Source organism: Melanerpes formicivorus, unplaced genomic scaffold (assembly GCF_026170545.1).
Source record: "Melanerpes formicivorus ecotype bairdi unplaced genomic scaffold, bMelFor1.0.p_v2 SCAF_88, whole genome shotgun sequence".
NCBI classification, from domain to species: domain Eukaryota; kingdom Metazoa; phylum Chordata; class Aves; order Piciformes; family Picidae; genus Melanerpes; species Melanerpes formicivorus.
The window spans coordinates 2517810-2538710 of record NW_027142440.1 but is presented as its reverse complement, the minus strand read 5'-3'; the positions used below and the strand labels follow the sequence as shown (position 1 = coordinate 2538710).

At 63.2% G+C, this 20901-nt stretch overlaps 2 protein-coding genes across 2 annotated transcripts in view; both read right to left on the bottom strand.

The window, feature by feature from the left end:
- Window positions 1-874: 874 nt before the first annotated feature.
- GAS2L2 (growth arrest specific 2 like 2) lies at window positions 875-6764 on the bottom strand. Its single transcript, XM_068165411.1, has 8 exons — window positions 6653-6764; window positions 6201-6570; window positions 5311-5549; window positions 4533-4640; window positions 3930-4026; window positions 3298-3571; window positions 2271-2571; window positions 875-2047 (listed from the first exon to the last, which is right to left on the bottom strand). Exons 2-8 carry the CDS (start codon window positions 6556-6558, stop codon window positions 1412-1414), a joined length of 2013 nt encoding a protein of 670 aa, XP_068021512.1. The 5' UTR covers window positions 6559-6570; window positions 6653-6764; the 3' UTR covers window positions 875-1411.
- A 5358-nt stretch (window positions 6765-12122) lies between these two features.
- Window positions 12123-20901, bottom strand: part of MMP28 (matrix metallopeptidase 28) — a 30459-nt gene continuing 21680 nt past the window's right edge. Inside the window, exons 4-8 of the mRNA XM_068165358.1 lie at window positions 20427-20648; window positions 19147-19392; window positions 18483-18632; window positions 17178-17345; window positions 12123-14666 (exon numbers count right to left, since the gene is read on the bottom strand). Coding sequence (XP_068021459.1) covers window positions 14272-14666; window positions 17178-17345; window positions 18483-18632; window positions 19147-19392; window positions 20427-20648 — 1181 coding nt within the window. The 3' untranslated portion in view covers window positions 12123-14271. The remainder of the gene's footprint in view (window positions 14667-17177; window positions 17346-18482; window positions 18633-19146; window positions 19393-20426; window positions 20649-20901) is intronic.

Below are 20901 nucleotides of genomic sequence, written 5' to 3'. Positions count from 1 at the left end.
GGCAGGGCTGACTGGGCAGTGGTACCCACTGGGTGCAGGCAGGGATAACCAAGTGATGGTACCCACTGGGTGCAGGCAGGGCTGACTGGGCAGTGGTACCCCCCAGGTGCAGGCAGGGCTGACTGGGCAGGGAGGTGCAGCGCAAGGCCAGGCTCGCAGGGATCAAAGCAGCCAGGGGCACAGCAGCAGCTAGCAGCCACCTGCACCTTGCCCCTACTCACACCCTTGGTACCAAGTGTTTGCCTCAGACCAAACATCACCAGCCTGGTCCTGCTGAAACCAACCTGTTCCTGAGCCTGGGAGAGGCTGAGGACGTCCCCAGGGCGGAGCCAGGCTCCCGCCGCGGGAAGCGGCGCCAGGTTTCAGTCCAGCCCCAGCCAGGGCATTGCCTCTCCTCCCCAGTGAGCATCCCGACTGCCTGGACTTGGCTTTCCCTTCCTCCCTGGACTTCTTGTTGGAGATTCCCGAGGTGTCTACACTGCCTGTAACACCCTGCACCCCCTTTGAAATCGAATTAAAAATCAGGTCTGTCCCGCCTTGTTCCGTACCTGCCTGGCTGCTCTCTGCTCGCCACCCACAGACCTTCTGCGGGAGACAATGGTCCCCGGGGGGCGGGGAGTTGCTTCTGCCCTGTGAACGGAGGAGTTCTGGAAGCAGGTTTGGCATCCACAGGGCCCCGGTGCTCACTTTCGCTGCTGCTCTGCGGGTCTGGATTCAGCATGCCTGTAGAGGGGCATCTGGTGTGCACACAGACAGCAGACTGGCAGCAGCCATGACCCCCCCTCAGGAGGATCCTCTGCCCCTCCCCACCCACGCAGAGAAGATGCTGGAGCAGAAGAGCTTTGGCACATCTCTATTGCACAGCCATGGCCAGGTCCATGGCTGCAGGCTCAGCAGTGCCCCTTGGTGACAGCCATCCCCCTGCCCATCACCACCAAGGCGACCATCAGCCTCCCTGGGTCTCTCACCTCCACCCATTAGGACTCTCACAGGGCACAGCAAGGGTCACCCCCTGCGACCCCCAGGCCCCATTAAGGCTCCTGGGGCTGTCAGAGGTGGGGATGGTTGGTGTCCCTGGGCAGACAGGCTGAGGTGCCAGGTGGTTTGCAGGCTTGGATGCCAGGGGTGAGGTGCCCTCACCTCAGGGGGACACCACAGGGGTGCACAGCCCTCACCCCATTCTCCCCACCTGGGGCTGGGGGTTTCCACTCAGCTCAGAGCAGCTGGTTAGGAGGAGAGTGACCAGTCCCAAAAGCACCCATGGGGAAGGAGGGGCTGCAGCCCCCAAGAGCGAGATGGGACCCCCCCAGCTGGCCTGGCAGCAAACCCATGGCACTGCCCGTGCCAACCTCAGGCATCACTCCTGCCCTAGGATGAGCCAGGGGTCCGTCCCCCAGAACCCGGGTGGGGATCAGACCCACGACTCCTCATCATCCTCAGTCAGCCAGGCCCCGCTGTCAGCCGGGGAGGGCTTGTCCCTGGGCTGGGTGCCACCGTCCTGGGGGCGCCGGGGGGGCGCTGGGGGCTGCTGCCGGCGCCGGGGGCCCTGCGGGCGGTGCCCCAGCGGGGTGGGGATACGCGAGGGGCGCTTGCCCGGGCGGTGGTCTCGCCGGGGCCGCGCCTTGGGCCGCAGCTTCAGCTTGTAGATGGAGGGGATGCGCTCAGGCTTCTTCAGGCACCGCCGCGCCTTGGGGACGCTGCCGGCCCTGGCCCCCTGCGGCGTCTGGCCCCCTGCCCCCGGCTGCCCTGCATCCCCTCCGGCCGGAAGGGTCGGGGGCTGCAGGGTGGCTGGTGGGGACTTTTTGGGGACCCAGCTCCCCTGCCCCACGGGGCGCAGGGGCTGCCACCCGCGGCTGAGCTCCTCCAGCACTTTGCCATAGCCGGGGGGCTGCCTGTGCCCCCAGCAGCCCTGGAGCCTCTTGCTCCCGCAGGGTCCCTTCGGGTCACCTGCCTGCACCCCAGGTCCCTCGGTACCCCCCAGCTCCTGGGTTCGGGGCTGGGTGGCACTGCCAGGACCTCCCCACGGCAGCGCAGCCCTTGCAGCCATCTGCAGAAGGGGCTGGGGGGGTGGGGGGCTGGCAGCAGGCGGGGCTGGCCCTGCCGGGGGGGTTACAGCTCCTGTTCTGCTTCAGGGCCTGGCTGGAGCAGTTCTGGGGTGAGGGCTGGCGTCTGTTGGCCCCCGGTTGGCCCCGGCCGGGGGCTGCCCGGCTCTCTTCCCGACGGCTTTTCTGGCTCTGTGAGTCTCCCTGCCGTGGGGAGGGGGCACAGACCTTGACGGGGCTGGGGGCACGGGCTGGCACCGCAGCCGGGACCCCCCCTTCCTGGGGCCTGGCAGCCACTGCGGACACTCTGCCTCCTTGCTGGGTGCTTGTCGATGGTGCCGGAGTCAGCTGGGAGCTGAGTGCCGCGGCCCTGCCCCTTGTCGGTGTCACCCTGGGGACCCTGACGCTGTCCTTCCTGCTGGGGGCCAGGCGGGAAGGGGTGGGTGCCCGGGTGGGTGCCTGCCCTGTCACCCTGTGGCCAGGGGAGCTGGGTCGGGTGGGTGACCTGGATGGTGCTGGCTGCTGTGTCCTGCAAAGAGAGAGCAGAGAGGGTCTGAGGGGCTGCTGTGTCTCCCATCCAGCCTGGTGCTGAGCACCTCCAGAAGGGAGAGGAAAAAATCAGTGATGGGAGGGGGGAAAAAATCAGGGCTGTGAGGAAAGCTGCTCTGAAACCAGAGCATGAAGAGTCTCTGCATCACCAGTGTGAGCAGCTCTGCTTTCATGAGACCCCACCTGGAGCACCATGCCCAGCTCTGGTGCCCCCAGCACAAGGAGGACCTGGAACTGCTGGAGAGGGTCCAAAGGAGGCCATGAAGAGGATCAGGGGACTGCAGAACTTCTGCTGTGAGGCCAGGCTGGGAGAGCTGGGGCTGTGCAGCCTGGAGAAGAAAAGGCTCCAGGGAGAGCTCAGAGCAACCTTCCAGTAGCTGAAGGGCTCCAGGAGAGCTGGGGAGGGACTTTGGCCAAGGGCTGGGAGTGCCAGGATGAGGAACAATGGCTTTGAGCTGGGAGAGGGGAGACTGAGACAGGAGATGAGGAAGAAATTCTTGATAGTGAAGGTGGTGAGACCCTGGCACAGGCTGCCCAGGGAGGCTGTGGCTGTCCCCTCTCTGGAAGTGTTGAAGGCCGGCTGGATGAGGCCTTGAGCAACCTGTGCTGGTGGGAGGTGTCCCTGCCCATAGCAGAAGGGTTGGAGCTGGATGAGCTTTGAGGTCCCTTCCAGCCCAACCCCTTCTGTGAGTCTGTGGTCACTCACCTGCCCAAAGGGACCCTCTGGCTCTGCACCACCTCCTGGCCAGGGCTGGCACCTGCTGGGTGACCCAAGCCGTCCGGCACGGGGGTGGCAGGGGCCCGGGGGCCAGGAGTGACTCTGCCCCCCCAGGTCACAGGGGGCAGAGGACTCTGGGAGCGGCTGACCAGCAGCGAGGGCCGCGGGGGTCCGCGGGTGGCTGCCCTGGGCGCCGGGCACAGCCAGACCTCGTGTTGCACTTGCTGCTGGGGGGTCCTGCTCCTCCAGGCCTGCTTGTGAGCTGCGGGGAAATCGGGGGGGTGGCATGCAGCTCAGTTCTCGATCCACCACCCCCCACTCCCTGGTGCAGCCCACCCGGCCCTCGCCCAGCATCCAGCACCCCGGACCTGGGGCTGCCGCTGCAAATCTGCGCGCCCAGCAAAGGGCTCGCTGGGGATCGGGGCGGAGGAAAGGGAGGGGGGAAGCTCCATCCCAAAGCCTGCTGTGACCTCTAGTGGCCACCAAAGCCGAAGAGAGTTCCCCAAACCCAGACCGTGCGCAGCGAAGCTCCCAGCTCTTGCAAACACCCTTGGAAGCAGCGAGCCCGGTGCGGGACCTCCCCCACCAGGCCAGCCCAGCCCCGGGCCTTGGGGACTCACAGAGCGAGGTGCAGCGGCAGGGGTCGTGCTTGTCCAGGTAGTGCTCCAGCGTGTCCCAGCCGCCCCCGACCCGCACCATGACGTGTTCCCGCAGGATCTGCTCGGGATGCCGTGTGCTGTCAGGGTGCAGGGGGCACCCATGGCACCCTCGTCTGGTTTTAAGCAGCCTGGGGGTGCCAGGCTCAGATGGGCTCCAAGAGACGTGGGCTTGCCCTAAGTGCCACCAGGCCTTCCGAGGCTTGGTCCCCAGCTGAGCTTCCCCAGGGCAGGGAAGGTGCCAGCTCCCTCTGCCATGCTGACAGGCAGGTTTCATCATCCCAAGGAGGGTGGAAAGCCCTTTGGAAAACCCCTCTGCCCCACCATGAGCCCTTTGGGAAGGCCTGGCCTGGGTGCAGGTCCAGGCAGGGACAGAGCATCGCAGGGTTCCCACTGCTGGGTACAGCTTGGCTCTGGCTTGGCACGGGACAGCAGGTTTTGTCCTGGGGACATCCATACAGCACACCACAGAGCCAGGCTGCCCTGCTGCGGCAGAACAGCTCTGGGGATGGCTGCTGGCAGGATCCCCGGAGCCCGTGCCCCGAGGGCAGGGTGCAGCAGGCTCACCCGGACAAAGATGACGCTGTCAGAGTCACCCACGCGGTATTTGCCGTCCGAGAGCTTCACCATGGGGAACTGCACAGGGCAGGTACAGCGACTCACCAGGTGCTGGACCTGCAGGCAGCAGGGATGGGTTCTGACTGGGGCAAAGGTCCTGGGCTGGCCATCCCCATCTCCATCTTTATCCCCATCTCTATCCCCATCTCCATCTCCATCCTCATCCCTATCCCTATCATCTCCATCTCCACTTCCATCCCCATCCCTATCTCTATCCTCATCTCCATCCCCATCTCCATTTCCATCCACATCCCTATCCCTATCCCTATCCCTATCCCTATCCCTATCCCTATCCCTATCCCTATCTTCATCTCCACTTCCATCCCCATCCCTATCTCCATCCCCAGCTCCATTTCCATCCCTATCCCTATCCATCCCTATCCCTATCCCTATCCCTATCCCTATCCCTATCCCTATCCCTATCCCTATCCCTATGCCTATCCCTATGCTTATCCCTATGCCTATCCCTATCCCTATGCCTATCCCTATCCCTATCTCCACTTCCATCCCCATCCCTATCTCTACTTCCATCCCCATTCCTATCTCCACCCCCATCTCCATTTCCATCCCTATCCCTATCCCTATCCCTATCCCTATCCCTATCCCTATCCCATCTCCATTTCCATCCACATCCACATCTCTATCCCTCTCCCCCTCCCCATCAGCGTCCCCATCCTCACCTGCATCCCCACCTCCATCCCCGTTACCCTCCCATGCCCCTCTGTACCATCTGGTCGAGGTGGTGGAGGTCCCGGGGTTTCCTGGAGGGCCGAGGCAGGGAGGAGTCTGCAGGGGGCAGGTCCAGCTCCTGGCGCATCTCCTCCTCGATCTCCTCCTCCATCTGCACCAGGGTTGGGGCACGCATGCCGAAGCGGGCAGCCCGGCGTGCCAGCTCCAGCAGGCACAGCACAAAGTTCTTCTCATTCTTCCTCAGCACCAAGTCCTCTGTCTCGAACATCAGAACATCTGGGGGCGGGACAGGGCTGGGCTGAGCCAGGGCAGGCACGTGGGTATGGGGACAGAGGGGACGTGGGGCACAGGTGGAGGCAAAGCCCAGCCAAAGGGATGTCACTCCCTGGAGCCATCCCCTGGGAATAGGGTCGGGTCCAGCGTGAGCTGGGACAACTTAGTGGAGCAAGAGGGATAGAGGAGGAGACATCTACAGGCAAAGGCACCACAGCTGCCTGGCAGCAGCCCAGAGCCGCACACCCTGGTGCCTGGGTGTGCTGAGGATGTCTCACTCCCTGCCCATGGCCTTCCCAGACACCCACTGGTGGTGGGGACAGGGTGACAGACTCTGCTTGGAGCCAGGACCGCTCCTGATGTCCTTTCACCTGAGAGATCATGCCATGCACGGCAGAGTCAGGCTGCAGCACGCCCCCTGCCCACACCCAACCCCCAGCCCACTTATGCACCCAAGCAAACATGCCCACCACGTGCCCCCACCCTGTGGAGCTTGTGCAAGAAACCCCAGCTCGGGGAACTGTCGTGTGCGTGGCACTGCCCAGCGCTGGGGTGGCACCAGCTTCGGGGGGCGCATGGGAAAGCACGATGCCAGGAGCAGCTGGAGGAGAACTGCCCACAGGGGCACAGGGTGGCTGGCGCCCAGCATCCTACCTTGAATGTCCATCTCCTTCCTGCACCACTGGATGAAGTTGGAGACGTTGTCCCTGGCCTGGAAGGTGCCCGGCTGCGCCGTGAGGTTGCAGGTGACGCCGGCGCTGGGCAGGGGGAGGTGGCAAGCCACATCTGGGCGGGCACGGGCGAACTCCCCGGCCACGTGGGTGACGTTGTTGGCGTGGGAGCAGAGCACGGCCCCCGTCTCCAGCACCTCCATGAAGGTGCCCACCTCGATGTCCAGGTCGTACAACTCCTTCAGCCACTCCGCCAAGTCCTCCTTCATGGCGTAGAGGTACTGCTGGCTGGACTGGTAGGGACGGATGCTGCGCACCGCCGTGCCCGGCGCGCCCCACATCGTGCCATAAGACTGGGAGGAGATCGAGGGGAGGTGATGAGGGCCAGGGGCGAAGGGGACACGGGGAGCCGCTGTGCCCAGCAGCCACACTCACCCGGCGCCGCTCGCTCTCTGCCGCCCGGCACGGTGCCGCCGTCCCGCTGCAGGGAACCCTTAGGGGTCCGAGGGCTGTAGCCAGGCGGGGAACGCAGCTCGCCCTGCCGGGCAGTAGGTGTTTTGTTGCCTTCCAGGCGCTGTTCCCTTCTCCTTGGTGACAAGGGACGGGCTGCCAACGCTCCCCATTAACCCTTCAGCACCCGCAACCCTGCTCCTTCCCCGGCCGCCCCCGGCTCAGGGGCAGGAGAGGGTTACAGGGCAGCTCACCAGCCCCAAAAGAGGGGGATTTGTCCCCTCCCCATCACCCCTGCACCTACCTCCACCACGGGCAGGGTGACCTGGGGATCCTACAAGATGGAGCTCCAGGGCTCAGCACCCCTGAACTGCAGCCCTGAGGCAGCCACCTTCCCACACCCACTTCACAGGCTCAGCTCCTCTGCTCAGACGCACCCCCAGGCTGTGCAAGCCCAAACAGATCATGATGAGGAGCCCCACCTGAGCATGGTGCCCCAGCAGAGCTCCCTCCTCCCTGGCTGGGGTGTCCAGAGGGGCGGTGAGAGGAAGGGGGTGATGCTCAGAGCAGCTCCAACGCCCCTCCTGCCCTCCCCATGAGCACCCTGGGGCACAGCAGCACTGGGAGCTAAAAAGCCAAATCCCAAGGTGAGGGTTTGCACTGGGATCAGGGCAGAGATCCCTTTAAGAGAGCTGGTCCTGCTGGTGGTGGAACCGCCAAAGGCCTCAGCTCAGCTGTCCTTGAGGGTTCCCTGTGCCACCAAGAAACGTCCCAGCAAAGAGAGCTGGAGGAGGAGGAAGAGGCTGAAGGGCTGCAAGACGTGGGAGGTAGCAACAGAGACACCACTGCCGTCGCCTGCTGTGCAATTTACACCAAGACGTGGCCCCAGGAGGTGGTCTGAGAGACGACCAGCCCCGGACCTTCACGCTTTGCCCACCAGCTCCTCCTCCACCAGCTCCTCCCACCCCCAAGCCGCGGGGCAGCACTCCCTTGTGCTGCTCGCCCCCCCGGCATCCCAGCACCTTCCCTCAGCCGCCTCTGTTTGCTTCCCCTCAGTGGCTGCCCAGAGGATCGTGGAATCCCAGCCTGGGTTGGGTGGGAAGGGACCTTGAAAGCTCATCCAGTCCAAGCCCCTGCAGCCAGCAGGGACAGCTGCAGCTGGAGCAGGTTGCACAGGGCCCCAAGCAGCCTGAGCCAGAGTGTGTGGTGTAAAACCTCACCCTTGGGTGCAAATCCCTGCACACAAAGGCAGGCTCATCCCTTCATCCCTCTGTGGGGAACAAATGGATCTTATCAACTCCAAAGGCTGGGGGCCAGAGCTCCACAAGGACCTTGCTCCCTGGGAGCTCTCATTGCTCAAGAGCTTGAGCCTCCCATCCCTGCAGCTTGGGAAGTGTCAGGGCTCAGCCCAAGCTCTGAGGAGAGGCAGCAGCTCTACCTGCAAATCACCGCAGGAATCCACCAGCCCTGTCCCAGGCTCTTTCCCAGAAAGAAATAGATAAAATGAAAACAGGGAGTGGGGGACATTTGCAGCCCCACCTCTGGGGCTTCTCTGCCAAGCACTCCCTTGCAAACTTCTTCCTCAACTGCCCATGACAATGAAGTCTTCAGCAAAAACCAAAGCTCCTCCAGGCATGGTGTGACCCCAGGAGCTGGGCTCCAGGGATGGTGTGAGTGCAGGAGCTGATCCCCAGGCATGGTGTGACTGCAGGAGCTGGGCCCCAGGCATGCTGTGACTCCAGGAGCTGATCCCCAGGCATGGTGTGAGTGCAGGAGCTGGGCTCCAGGCATGGTGTGACTGCAGGAGCTGATCCCCAGGCATGGTGCGAGTGCAGGAGCTGATCCCCAGGCATGGTGTGAGTGCAGGAGCTGATCCCCAGGCATGGTGTGAGTGCAGGAGCTGATCCCCAGGCATGGTGTGACTGCAGGAGCTGATCCCCAGGCATGGTGTGAGTGCAGGAGCTGGGCCCCAGGCATGGTGTGAGTGCAGGAGCTGATCCCCAGGCATGGTGTGAGTGCAGGAGCTGATGCCCAGGCATGGTGTGACTGCAGGAGCTGATCCCCAGGCATGGTGTGACTGCAGGAGCTGGGGCTTTAAGAGAGTAACCACAGAGGTGAGTGGGCACTGTTGGGAATGTTGGAGACTCCCTCCCTAAGGCAGGGCTTGTGGGGCTGCCCCAGCACCCAGCAAAGCCACCCAGGACCTGCCCCCACCTTGAGACTGAACCAGAGCCTCTCATGGGCCAGGGGAGAGCTTCCTGCTGTGTCAGGAGACTCTGACCTCTCCCTGGAGCCAGCTGCTGATGCTCACTGCTGATCATGGCCCAGCTGTGCCATTTTGGGGGAGGCAGTGCAAGAATCCCAGCAATTCCCCAGGGCTGGGGAGTGCCTGGCAGGCTGGCCAGAGCAATCTGACCCTGGCAGGAGAAGAGGACCCTTGTGACGCAGGATTTCCAGCCAGGGCACCCAAGAGGGACTGACTGAGCTCAGGGTGTGAATCCATCTCCCCTTGGACACCCCTGAGCCATGCAGTGTGCAGCTGATGCAGCACAGTCCTGCTCAGCCCCAGCCCTAGCACCATCACTCCTGACCCAGGGCACCCCACAGCACATGGGCCCAGAAAAGCTGGTGGCAAGTGAGGGAGTGAAGGGACAGCCCCAAAAGGGAAGATGATTCAGGGCTGTCCCATCCCCAGCACCCAGCCCTGTGGCTCTCTCCTAAGGGGACACAAATGAGGACAACAATCTGCTGCTTCTCTGCAGGCCTGCAGGTGTGGAGTGCCCTTGGGGTACAGCTGGACCCTTAAACCCAAGACAGCAGTGCATGGAGAGCTGCTGCTGCTCCTCCAAGCCTGCTGGAAGCCCAGAGCAGCTGTCCTGACAGAAAGACCTTGCCCAGTGCCAGCCCTCTCCATCCAGCACCCCCCAGCCCCATCCATCCACACCCCAGCCCCATCCATCCTCCCCCCCAGCCCCATCCTCCCCCCCAGCCCCATCCATCCTCCCCCCAGCCCCATCCATCCATCCTCCCCCCAGCCCCATCCATCCTCCCCCCAGCCCCATCCATCCATCCTCCCCCCAGCCCTATCCATCCTCCCCCGAGCCCCATCCATCCACCCCCAGCCCCATCCTCTCCCCCAGCCCCATCCATCCACCCCCCCAGCCCCATCCATCCACCCCCCAGCCCCATCCACCCCCAGCCCCATCCTCCCCCCAGCCCCATCCATCCACCCCCCAGCCCCATCCATCCTCCCACCAGCCCCATCCATCCTCCCCACCAGCCCCATCCATCCACCCTCCAGCCCCATCCATCCTCCCCTCCAGCCCCATCCATCCTCCCCACCAGCCCCATCCATCCACCCTCCAGCCCCATCCATCCTCCCCTCCAGCCCCATCCATCCTCCCCACCAGCCCCATCCACCCCCAGCCCCATCCATCCTCCCCATCAGCCCCATCCATCCCCCTACCATCTCCATCCAGCACCCCCAGCCTCATCCAGCCCCCTACCAGCCCCATCCATCCTTCCCCCCAGCCCCATCCACCCCCCAGCCCCATCCATCCTCCCCCCCAGCCCCATCCATCCTCCCCCCCAGCCCCATCCAACCCCCCCCAGCTCCATCCATCCTGCATCACACTGCAGGTCCCACAGCCAGCAGCTGCCAAGGGGCCTGGAGAGGCACAGCTCCAGGCAGGGATGTGAGCATGGATGGAGGCAGGACCAACCCCCACCAACACTGGGAGCCTGTGCAGGCAGCAGGGGCAGGATGTGTCCCAGCCTGTTGTGATGTGAAGGAAAGCAAACAGGAGCAGCAGGGGAGGGTCTGGGTGCTGCCTGTCCCTCAGGAGGCAAGCCCCATGATGGGCTGGGGTGGAGGTGGACACCCTGGGGGACCCCATCAGCATGAATTCCCCCTGGTGTAAAAAGGTGTTGACACATCCCAAGGGGTGGAGAAACCCTCAGTAACTTGGGATGAGGCAGGGAAGAGACTTCCCATGTTTCCAGCCCCATCACTGAGCTTTCAGAGGGATCCATTCCCCCTCAGGGACAGTGGTCTGAAACCAGAGCAGGGGAGATTTAGGCTGGACATGAGAAAGAAGTCCTCCTGGCTGTGAGGGTGGAGAGACACTGGCACAGGTTGCCCAGAGAAGCTGTGGATACCTCTGCCTGGAGGTGTTCAAGGCCAGGCTGGATGAGGCCCTGAGCAAGCTGTGCTGGTGGGAGGTGTCCCTGCCCATGGCAGGGGGTTGGAGCTGGATGAGCTTTAAGGTCGCTTCCAACCCAGCCCATCCTGTGTTCTATGATTTGATCCAGGCCAAATTCAGGTCCAGCCCCAAACACCCTCCCACCACCTGAATCCAGCCCTCTCAGGAAACAGGAGATGGACTTTAGAGTAAAAACACAAGAGTGTGACATTCTCCATGGCCAAGTGGAGGCCAGGGACAAGTGGAGTCCCTGAGGGGTCAGCACTGCCACCACTCCTGTTCAGCAGCCTTCTCGGTGCCAGGGACAGTGGCACTGAGGCTCCCTCAGCAGCTCTGCTGATGGCACCAAGCTGTGTGGTGCTGCTGACAGCTGGAGCCAAGGATCCATCCAGAGGGACCTGGGCAGGCTGCAGAGCTGGGCCCAGGACAACCTCAGGAGGTTCAACAAGACCAAGGGCAAGGTCCTGCAGCTGGGGCAGGGCAATCCCAGGCACTGATAGAGGCTGGGCAGGGACTGGCTGGAGAGCAGCCCTGAAGAAAAGGCCTTGGGGGTGCTGGGGGAGGAGAAGCTCAGCAGGAGCCAGCAGGGAGCACTTGCAGCCCAGAGAGCCAAGCAGAGCCTGGGCTGCAGCAAGAGAAGTGTGGTCAGCAGGGCCAGGGAGGGGATTCTGCCCCTCTGCTCCACTCTGCTGAGACCACAGCTGGAGCTCTGGGGCCAGTTCTGGAGCCTCTGTGCCAGGAAGGCTCTGGAGGTGCTGGAAGGTGTCCAGAGAAGGGCCAGGAGGAGGAGCAGAGGGCTGGAGCTGCTCTGCTGTGAGGACAGACTGAGGGAGTTGGGGTTGTGCAGGCTGGAGAGGAGAAGGCTCCCAGGAGACCTCATTGTGGCCTTCCAGGATCTGCAGGGGGCTGCAGGAAAGCTGGGGAGGGACTTTTGAGGGTGTCAGGGAGGGATAGGACTGGGGGGGATGGAGCAGAACTAGAAGTGGGGAGATTGAGATTGGCTGTGAGGAAGAAGTTGTTCCCCAGGAGGTTGGTGAGAGCCTGGCACAGGTTGCCCAGGGAGGTGGTGGCAGCCTCCTGCCTGGAGGTGTTTGCAGCCAGGCTGGAGGTGGCTGTGAGCAACCTGCTTTGGTGTGAGGTGTCCCTGCCCATGGCAGGGGGTTGGAGCTGGCTGAGCCTTGAGCTCCCTTCCAACCCTGACAGTTCTCTGAGTCTATGAAAAGAAGCACACTCCTCAGCACAGCTCACCCAGAGGCTCCTTTTATTTGCCATCAGGTCTCCAAGCCCTTGGGACTCTCCTGGAGCAGCATCACCCTACTGTCACTCAACTCAACCCACAAAGGACATGGCCTGGTCTCTTTGGTAACTGTGAAAGTCCCCTGAGATGCTGAGCCCTGAGCTGAGGTCCCCAGGTCTGTGCTGCTGCAGGAGCTGCTCCCTCACACACCCCATGGCCAATGCACAGAGCTGCTCCTGGTGACTCTGGGCACAGCGCTCCAGCACGGCAGGACCGGCCACAGCCCAGTGCCAAAGCTCCAGGTCCTGGGGGAGCCACCAGCAAAGCAGCAGCCCCCCACCCCCAGCTGCCCCTCCAGCATGGAGGAATCCCCACAGCTCTCAGGTTTTCAGGAGGCTGAGCCCTGTCCTGGGCAGCACCAAGCTGAGGGAGCTGCCGCTGCCGGCAGAGGTGAGGGCTGGCTGAGTGCACAGCAGCCTGCAGCGTTGCCAGGTGGGGAACCTGCCCGGGGAAAGGAATGAGGAGCATGCAGCAGAGCTGTCCTGGGCAGCCTGCATGCATGGACATGTCTGTCTGTCCTGTCACCTTCTCCTCTTCCCCACCTCCCTCACCACTTTGTCAAACCTGTTCATCCGACCGTGCCAGAGGGGCAGGGGACTCAAAGATGTGTTGATCTCATCTCTTGCAGAGCCTGAGCAGAGGGCAGACACTCTCTCTGCACACAGGGAAGGTGGACAGGTGAGCACAAGCCTTATTAGACACTGAAGAATCCCCTCCCAGCCTTCCCAAGCCCAGCAGAAAGCCAAGCTGCAATGCCCCTGCTGCCCTCCAGCTGCCCAGCACAGTCCCACAGCTGGACCTCCCCAAGCCCTTCACCCCCAAGAGGTTCCTGCACCAAACCCTTCTGCTTTCCCCCCACATCCCATGGTCTGGGTGTCTCCAGCTGGGGCCTCACCAGAGAGCTGGGAGGAGAACACAGCCCAGCAAAGCACCTGCAGGGGATGGGGTCCTCCGTGTGCCAACCACCCAAGCATGGGGCAAGGGAGGAGGCAGGAGCAGGGGCTCTGTGCACACAGTGGGGGCAAAGCTCAGCAGGGACCTGTGCTTTTGCCCAAATGCCTCTTGTCTCTTCATTTCAACAAGCAAACATTCGCAGTCTTGTGTCCAGTTGGCCAAGAAGGTCACCAGCAGCCTGGCCTGGAGCAGCCATGGTGTGGCCAGCAGGAGCAGCGCAGGGATTGTCCTCCTGAATTCAGCACTGCTGAGGCCACATCTCAAATCCTGGGCTCAGCTTTGGGCCTCTCACTCCATGAAGGACACTGAGGGAATGGAGCAGGTCCAGAGAAGGGCAACAGAGCTGGGGAAGGGTCTGGAGAGCAGGGCTGGGGAGGAGCAGCTGAGGGAGCTGGGGGTGTTTGGTCTGGAGCAGAGGAGGCTGAGGGAGACCTCACTGCTCTCTGGAACTCCCTGAGAGGAGGTTGGAGCCAGGTGGGACTTGGTTTCTCCTCTCAAGGAACAAGTGACAGGACAAGAGGAAATGTCTTCAGGTTGCTCCAGGGGAGGGTTAGGTTGGAGCTGAGGAACAATTTCTTCCCTTTGAGGGTTGTCCAGGCCTGGCCCAGGCTGCCCAGGGAGGTGGTGGAGTCCCCATGCCTGGAGGGGTCTCAAAGATGTGGTGCTGAGGGCCATGGTGTGGTGGTGCCCTGGCAGTGCTGGGCTCAGGGCTGAGCTTAATGATCTCAGAGGTCTCTTCCAAAACAATTCCATGATCCTGTTCAGTGATTCAAAACCAACCAAGGCACTTCTCTGCCTGGTGGCAGCAGTAGCTGAAGCCCCCACAAACCCCAGCCCCAGGCTGGGAAAAGCTGTGTGACCATCTCCTGAGCATTCCTCAGCAAGGGGGGAGATCAGGGGAGGAGGATCCTCCTCATGGCTTGCATCAGTTTCTGTGGCCTTCATCTGCCAAAGCAGGAGGCAGCTGGGCTGGCAGCTGCCCCTTCCTGGCTGCATCCCTGCTGTGCCAGGGCATGGCTCCACCAACCACAGCTCCAGCTGCCCCCTGCAGGTCCCTGCCGACCCCCACCCAGACAGAACCCAGAGTCCAAGACAGAGGGGAGTGGGCAACGCCCAGCCAGGAGGGGCTCAGCCCCCCCAGCAGGCTCTGCTCAGAGGAGGACCTGCCCAGCCTTGGCATCCCAGCAGCCCATCCAGGGCAGCCGGGCAGCCCATTTGCCGGTGCCCAGCACCCGCAGCTTCGCCCGGTCGAACTGCCAGTACTGATCGTCCCGGAAGAAGTAGAGGAAGCCGTCGCGGTGGGTGAGGGCCCCCGCGGTGCCCGGGGGCACCCCCTGCCAGTCCCGCAGGCTGCGGGGGTAGTAGGGCTCCAGGCTGAGGGTCTCCTCGCTCGCCACGAAGTACTTGGAGCCTTTGAAGAGCACCAGGCGCCGCAGCGGCTGGAAGTAGAGCACGGTGTCGGGGTGCCGCGGCAGCCCCCGGGCGCTGCACTGCTGCGGGAAGCCTGGCTCCAGCCGGGAGCCTCTGTAGCTCCAGCAGCGGCCGCCTGGGGAGAGCAGGGCAGAGCAGGTAGTGACCATCCTGACAGGGCCCCCCAGCACCAGCTCCAGAGGACTCTGCCACGGAGCCTCCTCTGCTCCAGGCTCAACACCCCCAGCTCCCTCAGCTGCTCCTCCCCAGCCCTGCTCTCCAGACCCCTCCCCAGCCCTGCTCTCCAGACCCTTCCCCAGCCCAACTCTCCAGACCCCTCCCCAGCCCTGTTCTCCAGACCCTTCCCCAGCCCTGCTCTCCAGACCCTTCCCCAGCCCTGCTCTCCAGACCCCTCCCCAGCCCTGCTCTCCAGACCCTTCCCCAGCCCTGCTCTCCAGACCCTTCCCCAGCTGCCTTGCTCTTCTCTGGACCTCCTCCAGCCCCTCAATGTCCTTCTTGGAGTGAAGACACAAAACTGAACCCAGCACTCAAGCTGTGGCTTCATCAATGCCCAGCCCAGGGGCACAATCCCTGCCCTCTCCTGCTGCCCACACCACTGCTGCTCCAGGCCAGGCTGCTGGGGACCTTCTTGGCCACCTGGGCACCCCCGGTTCATCTTCAGCCAGTGCTGTTCAACACCCCCAGGTCCTTCTCTGTCAGGCAGTTTGAAGCTGCTCTGCCCCCAGCCTGGAGCCTTCCTGGGGTTGCTGTGACCCAAGGTCAGGAGCCAGCCCTTGGCCTTGCTGAGCCTCACCCCACTGACCTTGGCACATCCATGCAGCCTGCCCAGCTGCCCACACAGGATGGGTGCGATGGGGCAGGAACAGTGAACACTGCATCACCCTGGCTCCATCTTCAGCTGCTGTCAACCAGCACCCCCCAGCTCCTTTTCCCTCCTTGGTGTCATCTGCAAACTTACTGAGGGGGCCTCAATCCCTCCACCCAGATCATTGCTGCAGACACTGGGCCCCAGCCCTGAGCCCTGGGGAACACAGCACCGGTGACCATCACCAGCTGGAGTTAACTCCACTCCTCACCACTCTTTGGGCCCCAGCATCAGCCAGTTTGTCACCCAGCACAGCGTGTGCCTGGCCCTCCAAACCTCCCTCCTGCTCCTGCAGGGTGAGTGGGAGAGGCAGCCAGACACAGACTGCTGGGCTGGGCCGGGCAGGAGCAGCACCACAGCAGCAGGAGCAGCACCACAGCAGCAGGAGCAGCACCACAGCAGCAGGACCTGCCACCAGGCTGGGCTGAGCCCTGTCCCCACGAAGCAGGCAGACAAAAGCTTCTTTCTGCTCACAAGCCACAGCCAAACCCAGCCCCGGGGAGCAAGGGAGGGCTGGGGAGGGAGAGGGGCTGCTGGCTCCTGCCCAGGCACAGGAACAAAGCCCCTTTCTGAGGAGCCTCCAACTGCTTTCCATTAAGTTGGGGCTGACCCTGGCAGCCTGGCTGCCTGGTTTGACCTTCCTGTCCCCCTCTGGCCATGACATTTCAGCTCCCTGAGGAGCTCAGCCACTGCCCAGGGAAGCATGAGGGAACCACGTGAGCCATGAAAACATGAGCTCATCTCAGCTCCCTTCTGGCCTTCCCACCAGAGAGTCCAAAGGGTTTGATGCTCTGGGTGTGTTTGCAAGCACAGGGGAGCCCTGCTGTCCTGGGTGGGCTGCTGAGGAAGCAGGTACCAGGGTGGGATGCAGGTGCTGGGGTGATAAGCCCAAGGTCATACAGAACCCCAGCATGGAGGGGTTGGAAGGGACCTCTGGAGATCATCCAGGCCAACCTCACTCCTAAAGCAGGGCACCCACAGCAGCTTGCCCAGCAGCACAATGCCCAGGGGGGGTTGGAAGCTCTCCACACAAGGACACTCCACAACCTCTCTGGGCAGCCTGCTCCAGGCCTCCAGCACCCTCACACCAAACAACTTTCTCCTCCTCTTCACATCCAACCTCCTGACCTCCACTCTCTGCCCAAGGCTGCCCCTTGGCCTGGCCCTGGCCACCACTCAGCAGAGCCTGGCCCCAGCCTCTTGCCCCCCACAGCTCCTTTAGCTCTTGCTGAGCATTGCTCAGCTCCCCTCTGGGGCTGCTCTTCTGCAGGCTCTCAGCCCCAGGGCTCTCAGCCTTTGCTCCTCACAGAGATGTTCCATCCCCCTCAGCATCTTCAGAGCCCCAAACTCGGGAGCCCAGACCTGGACCCAGCACTCCAGATGTGGCCTCCCTAGGGCAGATCAGAGGGGGAGAAGAACCTCCCTTGCCCTGCTGGCCACCCTCTTCTCCCTGCCCCCCAGGACCCCCTTGGCCTTCTTGGCCCCCAGGACACATTGCTGCCTCCTGGGGACCTTGTTGTCCCCCAGCACTCCCAGCTCCTCCTCCTTGGAGCTGCTTCCCAGCAGGTCCCCCCTCAGCTGTGCTGCTGCAGGAGGTTGTTCCTCCCCAGGGCCAGGACCTCACACTCTCCCTTGTTAACATCCTCAAGTTCCCTTCCACCCAGCTCTGCAGCCCATCCAGATCAGGGGTCCTGGAGGCTTTGCCATCCTGCAGGGGGGGTGGCAACCCAAGGAGAGCTGAGCTGCCCAGGTCTCACCCACCTTTGAAGAAGTAGAACCTGCCGCTGAGCGGGGAGCAGGTGCTGGCGTCGATGCCGGCAGGGAGCCCAGGCCAGCGGCGCTGCAGGGGCTGGGGGTCGCTGGCATTGCCACTCGCTGGCACCACCCAGAAGTGGCTGCCCTTGAAGATGTAGAGAGTGTGATCTGCATCTGCAGGGCAGAGGGAGGGGTCAGGGGGTCCTGGGTGAGAAACTCATCCCACCTCCCAGCCAGCGCTCCCTGGCTTCCCTCTCCTCCCATCTCAGCTCTGCAGGGCTTCAGGGGTGCTCTGATCTGGGGAGATCCCTTCTGCCTCTGCAGCCACCTCAGCTTCCAGCATTCAGAGAATCATGGAAGGGCTTGGGTGGGAAGGGACCTCTCAAGGCCATCCAGTCCAGGCTCCTGCAGTCAGAGCCCCAACCCCAGCAGGCTGCTCCCAGCCCCACACAACCTGTCCTGCACTGCTGCCAGCCATGGGGCAGCTCTCTGGGCAGCCTGGGCCAGGCTCTCCCCACCCTCAGCACCAAACATTTCCCCTCCTCTCCACTCTCCAGCTCCCTCTTGCAGTTCAAACCATCCCCCCTTGGCCTGGCCCAGCAGGCCCTGCTCAGCAGTCTGTCCCCAGCTCTCTGATCTCCCCTTGAAGCCCTGAGAGGCCACCAGAAGCTCTCCCTGGAGCCTTCTACTCTCCAGGCTGAACAACCACATTCATTACCTCCACTGCAGCCTGGAGAGGACAAAAGCTGACCACAGCTCCTGCTCAAGGCCTGAGCTCCTGCAGCAAACAAGCCTTGCCACAGGCCAAGTTTCATGCTGCTTTCCCCTCTCACAAGCCAGTGCTGTGCTCTCAAGCTGCTCCACTCTACAGCAGCAAGGTGGTGGTGCTGCCACATGGGGCTGTGGACCAGCCAGACCCATGGCTGGAGCTTGCCAGCACAGGCTGCTGCAGCAGGGGGTGAGAGGCATGGGGGCATGATCTGGGAGAGGGCTGTACCCACTAGCACCCAGCAGCACTCATCAACACCCAGCAGCACCCACCAGCACTCAGCAGCACCCACCAGCACTCAGCAGCACCCACCAGGACTCAGCAGCCCCCAGCAGCACTCAGCAGCACCCACCAGCACCCACCAGGACTCAGCAGCACCCACCAGCACCCACCAGCACCCACCAGGACTCAGCAGCACCCACCAGCACTTAGCAGCACCCACCAGCACCCACCAGGACTCAGCAGCACTCAGCAGCCCCCAGCAACACTCAGCAGCACCCAGCAGCACCCAGCAGCACCCAGCAACACTCAGCAGCACCCACCAGCAGTTATGGCATCAAAGAAGGAGTGGCAGTAATAGGCACTGAGGCTCCTCTGCTGCTGGTCTGCACCATAAGGACCTGAGCTCCAGTCCTGGAAGTGAGTGAAGACCTTTCCTGGGAGCTGGATGGCTGAGCCCTTGGAGGGCTTCCCTGGCACGGAACAAGGATTGGTGAGTCAGGGAGACAGGGCAGGGAAACAGCTGTCCCAGGAGCTCTGTGTGAGCACAGGGCTAGGGAGCTGTCCCAGAGCTCCAGACACTCCTGGGGCCCATGCCCACCATGCCCCTGGCAGAGAGTCTTCTCCCCTTGCAGAAACCTGCTCCCCTCCCTGCTCACAGGATGTTAAGGGTTGGAAGGGACCTCTGAAGTACCATTGAGTCCAAACCCCCCCTGCTCCTCACTCTCCACCCCAAGGAACCTGCTCCCATCTCTGCTCACAGGATGTTAGGGGTTGGAAGGGACCTCTGAAGACCACTGAGTCCAACCCCCCCCTGCTCCTTACTCTCCACCCCAAGGAACCTGCTCCCCTCCCTGCTCACAGGATGTCAGGGGTTGGAAGGGACCTCCAAAGATCATCAGGTCCAACCCCCCCCTGCTCCTCACTCTCCACCCCAAGGAACCACCCGGGAGGAGCCGAGGAGTACCCAGAGAAGCTCAGGCTCACCATACAGGTTCTGGACAGCCAAGATGTCATCCCAGCTGAGGACAAAGTCCTTGCTGAGCTTCTTGTAGTAGGGGGACATGAGGGCACTCTTGACAGGGGAGTGCTGGAGCCCCAGGGTGTGGCCAACCTCGTGGGCCAGCACCACGAAGAGGTTTCGTCCTTTGCCGCTGCGCAGGGACCAGCGCTCGGCGCTGTCGAAGTGAGCCTCCCCCCGGCGCGGGAAGAAGGCGTGAGCCAGGGCGCCCCCTGCGGACACAAGAGCCGTCAGGGACCGTGGGGCAGCAGAGGACCTCAGCCACAAGCTGAGTGCTGGGAGGGCAGCTCTGGTGGTGTTTAAACGTGCAGCCACCGAAGCTCTTTGGGAAGCCTCAGCAGCTCCCTGTGGCTATTTCCCCCCGGCAGGGGCAACCCAAACCGCTTCTGCCTTCCCCTGAGCGTGGTGGGAGCTCAGGAGCTGCTCTGTGGGGGGGGGCTCTGTGGTTTGTGGCTGGGCTCAGCCCCAGGGACTGAAGCCACTGCAGTGACTCAAGATGGGCAAGGGGTCAAGAAAGCACAATCTGGGCTTGCCTGGTGGCGGCCAAGCAGAAAGGCTGAGCTGGGAGGAAAGAGCTCAGGCTTGGAGGATGCTGTCAGGGTGTCCTCCTCAAAGGTCATGAGCCTGAGGGTCTCAGCCACCCCACTGGAAGAGCTCAGAGTTTGGAAAGGGGAGCCCAAAATCAGGAAGCAAACTGGGTTACAGATTGCACTGGGTTGGAAGGGATCTTCCAAGGTCGTCCTGGCCACCCCTAGCAGGCAGCAGGGACATCCCCAGCTACAGCAGGCTGCCCAGGGCCACAGCAAGCCTGATCTTGGATGTGTTCAGGGATGGAGCCTCAACCCTGGGCACCCTGGCCCAGTGACTCCCCACCCCCCACTCTAAAGAATCTCTTCCTCCTCTCCAGCCTCAGTCTCCCCTCCTCCAGCTCCAAGCCATTGTCCTTCATCCTGTCACTGCAGTCAAAAGTCCCTCCACAGCCTTCCTGTAGGTCCCCTTCAGGTACTGGAGGGCTGCTCTAAGGTCTCCCCAGAGCCTTCTCCAGGCTGAGCAGCCCCAGCTCTCTCATCCTGTCCCCACAGGGGAGGTTCTCCAGCCCTCTGATCCTCTGTGGCCTCCTCTGGCCCCGCTCCAGCAGCTCCACATCGGAGGAGCAGCGGGGGCAGGGTCTCACCTCCATCACCCCCAGCCCAGGGAGGAGCCCGGGGTGTAAAAGAGAAGCTTACGAGGGGGGAGCGACCAGCACCTGGTCCGTCGAAGGCGTTGTTGAGGCCATCGTTGTGGTCCCCCTGGAAGAAGCTGAGGCGGATGTCGGCGGGGCCGTCCCACACCTCCCAGAAGAGCAGGGCCGAGACGTTGCTCCAGAGCTGGAAGGCAGCCCTGACGGCCAGGCGCAGCTCATGGCGCGGCAGGTAGGGCGGCCAGTTCACCAGGCGGTAGCTCAGCTGCCTCTTGTGCCACCTGCCCCCTGCGACAGCACCACCCTCAGCGCCGCGCCGGGCACTGCCCCTGCCCGCCCGTGCCGGGCACTGCCCCTGCCCGCCCGTGCCAGGCACTGCCCCTGCCCTCCCGTGCCAGGCACTGCCCCTGCCCGCCCGTGCCGGGCACTGCCCCTGCCCTCCCGTGCTGAGCACTGCCCCTGCCCGCCCGTGCCAGGCACTGCCCCTGCCCGCCCGTGACAGACACTGCCCCTGCCCGCCCGTGCCGGGCACTGCCCCTGC